General features: G+C 51.8%; 1 protein-coding gene across 2 annotated transcripts in view; it reads right to left on the reverse strand.

Annotated features, from left to right (window-relative positions):
• The window catches only part of LOC128687972 (L-threonine 3-dehydrogenase-like), a 114,937-nt gene that overhangs the window by 22,616 nt on the left and 84,821 nt on the right, over positions 1-7,500 (reverse strand). For both annotated transcript variants that reach the window (XM_070082161.1, XM_070082172.1), the window contains exons 2-4: positions 7,154-7,305; positions 5,021-5,102; positions 4,492-4,607 (exon numbers count right to left, since the gene is read on the reverse strand). In XM_070082161.1, the coding sequence (XP_069938262.1) occupies positions 4,492-4,607; positions 5,021-5,102; positions 7,154-7,273 (318 nt within the window). In that variant the 5' untranslated portion in view covers positions 7,274-7,305. The remainder of the gene's footprint in view (positions 1-4,491; positions 4,608-5,020; positions 5,103-7,153; positions 7,306-7,500) is intronic.

Genomic DNA, 7,500 nt, shown 5'->3' on the forward strand with positions numbered 1-7,500 from the left:
CATCCACCTGGGTGCCCAGATACCCACCTAGATGCCCAGACACCCACCTGGATGCCCAGACACCCCACCTGGATGCCCAGACACCCACCTGGATGCCCAGACACCCACCTGGATGCCCAGACACCCCACTTGCATGCCCAAACACCCACCTGGATGCCCAGTCACCCACCTGGATGCCCAGACACCCACCTGGATGCCCAGACACCCACCTAGATGCCCAGACACCCACCTGGATGCCCAGACACCCCACCTGGATGCCCAGACACCCACCTGGATGCCCAGACACCCACCTGGATGCCCAAACACCTTCCTCGATGCCCAGACACCCACCTGGATGCCCAGACACCCACCTGGATGCCCAGACACCCACCTGGATGCCCAGACACCCACCTGTATGCCTAGACACCGACCTGGATGCCAAGACACTTCACCTGGATGCCAAGACACCCACCTGGACGCCCAGACACCCACCTGGATGCCCAGACACCCTCCTGGATTCCCAGACAATTACCTGGATGCCCAGACACCCACTTTGATGCCCAGACACCCACCTAGATGCCCAGACACCCCACCTGGATGCCAAGACACCCACCTGGATGCCCAGACACCCACCTGGATGCCCCGACACCCACCTGGATGCCCAGACACCCACCTGGATGCCCAGACATCCCACCTGGATGCCAAGACACCCACCTGGATGCCCAGACACCCTCCTGGATACCCAGACAAACCTGGTTGATGCCCAGACACCCACCTGGATGCCCAGACCCCCACCTGGAGACACCCACCTGCCCAGACACCCACCTGGATGCCCAGACACCCACCTGGGACCCACGCCCCTGCCTGGATGCACAGACACCCACCTAGATGCCCAGACACCCACCTGGATGCCCAGACACCCCACCTGGATGCCCAGACACCCACCTGGATGCCCAGACACCCACCTGGATGCCCAGACACCCTCCTGGATGCCCAGACACCCACCTGGATGCCCAGACACCCACCTGGATGCCCAGACACCCACCTGGATGCCAAGACACCCACCTAGATGCCCAGACACCCACCTGGATGCCCAGACACCCACCTGGATGCTCAGACACCCTCCTCGATGCCCAGACACCCACCTGGATGCCCAGACACCCACTTGGATGCCAAGTCACCCACCTGGATGCCCAGACACCCACCTGGATGCCCAGATACCCACCTGGATGCCAAGACACCCCACCTGGATGCCAAGACACCCACCTGGACGCCCAGACACCCATCTGGATGCCCAGGCACCCTCCTGGATTCCCAGACAAGTACCTGGATGCCCAGACACCCACTTTGATGCCCAGACACCCACCTGGATGGATGCCAAGACACCCACCTGGATGCCCAGACACCCACCTGGATGCCCAGACACCCACCTGGATGCACAGACACCCACCTGGATGCCCAGACACCCTCCTGGATACCCAGACAAGGATCTGGATGCCCAGACACCCACCTGGATGCCCAGACACATCTGGATGCCCAGACACCCACCTAGATGCCCAGACACCCACCTGGATGCCCAGACACCCACCTGGATGCCCAGACACCCTCCTGGATGCCCAGACACCCACCTGGATGCCCAGACACCCACCTGGATGCCCAGACACCCACCTGGATGCCCAGACACCCACCTGGATGCCCAGACACCCACCTGGATGCCCAGACACCCACCTGGATGCCCAAGACACCCACCTGGATGCCCAGCCCACCTGGATGCCCACCCACCTGGATGCCAAGACACCCCACCTGGATGCCAAGACACCCACCTGGACGCCCAGAAACCCACCTGGATGCCCAGACACCCTCCTGCATTCCCAGACAAGTACCTGGATGCCCAGACACCCACGTTGATGCCCAGACACCCACCTGGATGCCCAGACACCCACCTGGATGCCAAGACACCCACCTGGATGCCCAGACACCCACCTGGATGCCCCGACACCCACCTGGATGCCAAGACACCCACCTGGATGCCCAGACATCCCACCTGGATGCCAAGACACCCACCTGGATGCCCAGACACCCTCCTGGGTACCCAGACAAGTATCTTGATGCCCAGACACCCACCTGGATGCCCAGACACCCACCTGGATGCCCAGACACCCACCTGGATGCGCAGACACCCACCTGGATGCCCAGACACCCACCTGGATGCCCAGACACCCACCTGGATGCCCAGACATCCCACCTGAATGCCCAGACACCCTCCTGGATGCCCAGACACCCACCTGGATGCCTAGACACCCATCTGGATGCCCAGACACCCACCTGGATGCCCAGACACCCACCTAGATGCCCAGACACCCACCTGGATGCCCAGACACCCCACCTGGATGCCCAGACACCCACCTGGATGCCCAGACACCCACCTGGATGCCCAGACACCCTCCTCGATGCCCAGATACCCACCTGGATGCCCAGACACCCACCTGGATGCCCAGTCACCCACCTGGATGCCCAGACACCCACCTGGATGCCCAGACACCCACCTGGATGCCAAGACACCCCACCTGGATGCCAAGACACCCACCTGGACGCCCAGACACCCACCTGGATGCCCAGACACCCTCCTGGATTCCCAGACAAGTACCTGGATGCCCAGACACCCACCTTGATGCCCAGACACCCACCTGGATGCCCAGACACCCCACCTGGATGCCAAGACACCCACCTGGATGCCCAGACACCCACCTGGATGCCCCGACACCCACCTGGATGCTCAGACACCCACCTGGATGCCCAGACATCCCACCTGGATGCCAAGACACCCACTTGGATGCCCAGACACCCTCCTGGATACCCAGACAAGTACCTGGATGCCAAGACACCCACCTGGATGCCCAGACACCCACCTGGATGCCCAGACACCCACCTGGATGCCCAGACACCTACCTATATACCCAGACGCCCACCTGGATACCCAGACACCCACTTGGATGTTCAGACACTCACCTGGATTCCCAGATATCCAGCTAGATGCCCAGACACCCACCTGGATGCCCAGACACCCACCTGTATGCCTAGACACCGACCTGGATGCCCAGACACCCACCTGGATGCCCAAACACCCACTTGGATGCCCAGACATCCTTCTGGATACCCAGACAAGCACTTGGATGCCCAGACTCTACCTGGATCTCCAGACACCCACTTGGATGTTCAGACACTCACCTGGATGCCCAGACACCCACTTGGATGCCCAGACATCCTTCTGGATACCCAGACAAGCACCTGGATGCCAAGGCACCCACCTGGATGCCCAGACACCGACCTGGATGCCCAGACACCCTCCTGGATACCCAGACAAGCACCTGGATGCCCAGACTCTACCTGGATCTCCAGACACCCACTTGGATGTTCAGACACTCACCTGGATGCCCTGACATCCAGCTAGATGCCCAGACATCCACCTGGACGCCCAGACACCCACCTGTATGCCTAGACACCGACCTGGATGCTCAGACACTGACCTGAATGACCAGACACTTACCTGGATGCCCAGACACCCACCTGGATGCCAAGACACCGACCTGGATGCCCAGACACTGACCTGAATGACCAGACACTTACCTGGATGCCCAGACACCCACCTGGATGCCAAGACACCCACCTGGATGCCCAGACACCCTCCTGGATACCCAGACAAGCACCTGGATGCCCAGACACCACCTGGATGTCCAGACACCCACTTGGATGTTCAGACACTCACCTGGATGCCCAGACATCCACCTAGATGCCCAGACATCCACCTGGATGCCCAGACACCCACCTGTATGCCCAGACACCGACCTGGATGCCCAGACACCGACCTGGATGCCCAGACACTTACCTGGATGCCCAGACACCCACCTGGATGCCAAGACACCCACCTGGATGCCCAGACACCCACCTGGATGCCCAGATACCCACCTGGATACCCAGACACCCTACTGGATGCCCAGAGGGCAAATGGATGCCCAGACACCCTCCTGGATACCCAGACAAGCACCTGGATACCCAGACACCCACCTATATACCCAGACACCAACCTGGATTTCCAGACACCCACCTGGATTTCCAGATACCCGCCTTGATGCCCAGACACCCTACTGGATGCCCAGAACGCAAATGGATGCCCAGACATCCACCTGGATGCTCAGACACCACCTGGATGCCCAGACACCCACTGGTATGCCCAGACACTCACCTGGATGCCCGGACATCCACCTTGATGCCCAGACACCCACCTGGATGCCAGACACCCACCTGGATTCCCAGACACCCACCTGGATTCCCAGACACCCACCTGGATTCCCAGACACCCACCTGGATGTCCAGACACCCACCTGGATGCCCAGACACCCACTTCGATACCCAGACACCCTCCTGGATGACCAGCCACCCACCTGGATTTCAAGACACCCTTCTGGATGCCCAGACACCCAGCTATTTGTCACCGTCGTTACACATGCTAACCTTACACTGGTAACAAGTGCCACAGTAGAAGTGGTTCTCCACAGCTACCCGCTGTCCCACCTGCACCTCCTTCACCTGTGATCCCACCTCCACCACCTGCCCTGTCGCCTCGTGACCTAGTGGAGAATTGGGGTAAGAAAAGTCTTGGTAGTTATAGAAACATGAACAAATGAACTGAACAGTGGAACAGCTGAAACGATCCTAGGTGAGAAAAATTTCTCTAAAATAAAGAAGTTAATTAAAATTACACAAATGCAACTAATGTGACATTTTTTGTGGCAACATTTCGCTCTCCAGGAACTTTATCAAACCGTTACACTAATATGTAATTTCGCTTACCCACCAAACTACCCACACCCGCCCCACATACACAAAAAAACACTTCGCACACAAATGCGCGCACACACACACAGGCCAGGAGCTGTGACTCGACCCCTGCAAGCATATATTCGTGAGTATGGGTGAGTGCACACACCTGTAACCACATACAGATGAATACATATATGTTATTACACACGTCAACACTGACCTGGGATGAAGGGAAGTCTGCCTCGGACACGAGCCATGTCATTCCATTTCCACAGGTTCATGTCCGACCCGCAGATGGACACCTGAAATGTCAGTGACGTTCAGATGACTTGCGGAGACCTAACATAAAATAAAATCATGATTTATTTGGCTTAAAAGTGATTGGGGGTGTCTAGATTACCTTTGAAGCCTGAGATCTAGAACAAAAAAAAATAATTAGGCATAAAAATATATTAGATTATCTCCAATCACAGCATTACAAAATATTCAGTAATCAGAAAGTCGGTATGATGCACAACATTTTGGACAAAATTTAGCTTAAGAGCTACAAATTTATTTATAAACATAAAATAATATAATTTAAAATAAGTTAACTGATTATTTTAGCAGACATGCATTTAGAAGTGCAAAGATTATTGAAACATTCTTGGTACAACAGTTATGTCTAAATGAAGAGGATTAAAACCTATCGTGCATTATACGGGAGGAAAAAAATAATGGAGACAAGTAAAGGAGGATGAATTAAAATGAAAACTCAGCAAGTAGGTTTTAAAATGTATTTGAACACAGAATATTGCTGTCCTGAATCACATTAAGGAAAAGATGTGCATTTCAACATTAGCTTTGGAGAATTTGGCAGATAGGGAACCTTTGGAATTATCTGACACAGACTTCCAAATTGTTGGGCTTACTAGTCCTGAAAAGATTGATGGACTGATCACATCGACTCCTGATCTTCAGCCATTCTTCTCTGTATTGGACTGAGGAAGCCATTGGTTGGTTAAAAGTTTTCCACAATAAAAATCCTTAAGTGTTGCACAAGTGCCTAATTCATAATCATGTCAGTTCTTTGAACCATTTATCTACACTGAATTTTTACTCAGGTTGATTCGGGCACGAGGGAATATCAAAGAGGTTTTTGTAACTTGTACTATACCTGTCACTCAAGGTAATCTCTCTATTATCGTTTATAAACTAGAGTGATTAGAATTATCCATGAATTATCTAATTTGTTTTCCTTAATTTGAAACTATATACCGAAAACACACACGGGTCATTCAACAAACATTGAAAGATTTTGGTTACATAATACAAATACACTTTACCAAAACAAAAAATGAAAGCTATACCCTCCTGCAAGTGGCATAAATCCCAACTCTTCACTAAACTCGAGACACTAGCATAAATCCCAACTCTTCGAAATAAACTCGAGACACTAGCATAAATCCCAACTCTTCACTATATATCAGAATCCCAACTCTTCACTAAACTCGAGACACTAGCATAAATCCCAACTCTTCACTAAACTCGAGACACTAGCATAAATCCCAACTCTTCACTAAACTCGAGACACTAGCATAAATCCCAACTCTTCACTAAACTCGAGACACTAGCATAAATCCCAACTCTTCACTAAACTCGAGACACTAGCATAAATCCCAACTCTTCGCTAAACTCGAGACACTAGCATGGATCCTAACTCTTCACTAAACTAGAGAAACTAAGCTTCACAGTTTATCAGCTACAGTCGCATTACAACAAAGTCATCCTAAACAGATACTTCACGGAACCAAACAACTCTGATCGCGGGTTCTAACCCCACCAGTGGTATGGTTTAATATATACACTAATACAAAATACTCATACCACTAGGCGCACACAAAAATACACATTATATATTAGCGCTGACGCCTAAACTTCAATATTTTTATAGATTCAAATCTGCATCTACACATTTGAATTTCACTCTTCACTGTCGTCGAATTTTTGGGCAAGTTGTCTGAACGTTTGAATCTGTGACACTGACGATTTTGGAAAGTTTCCGAACCATTCCAAGATGCTAGGAATGAATTCAACAACTTGGACCTGCCAATTTTCGCAAGGATTTGTGTTCTCGTTACCGTACATATTGTTTTAAATTTGAAGTCAATTGGGTGAGGCGCTCTCGAGTAATGAGCAAAATATCACAAAGATGGAGGAACAAAAAAAAAGAAAAAAGACAAAAAAAATGCTTGAACTAATTAAAACAATAAAAATCTTAGGCAGGATCCTAAATGACCAAGATTTAGTTCCCTCTGACCTAAGTTACGCGCATTTTTATGACTAATTATACATCATGTGCTGTTGAACTTACCCTTTCAACTTTGATGATGACCTCGTCTGGCCCCGGGGTAGGCACTGGACGGGTCACCAGGTCAAATCCCTCCTCCTCATTCTGTTTCACCAAGCACATCATTTCCTTGGATAGCGACATCCTGAGCCAGCAGGGAAGGATTTCGAAGGAATCTATGGAAAGGTAAGGATCGAGGAAGAGAGGACAGAGGGAAATGAGATATGGGTGTAACGTTAATTAACATTAGGGCTTTTGTTATAAAACCATCATAAGAAGTCAGCTTGTTTAATGAATCAACTAGAGTTAGCTAGTGTGTGTTACACAAATATATATATACATTTTTTTTTTCAACAAGTCGGCCGTCTCCC

The sequence above is a fragment of the Cherax quadricarinatus genome, chromosome 1 (genome assembly GCF_038502225.1).
Source record: "Cherax quadricarinatus isolate ZL_2023a chromosome 1, ASM3850222v1, whole genome shotgun sequence".
NCBI lineage: Eukaryota > Metazoa > Arthropoda > Malacostraca > Decapoda > Parastacidae > Cherax > Cherax quadricarinatus.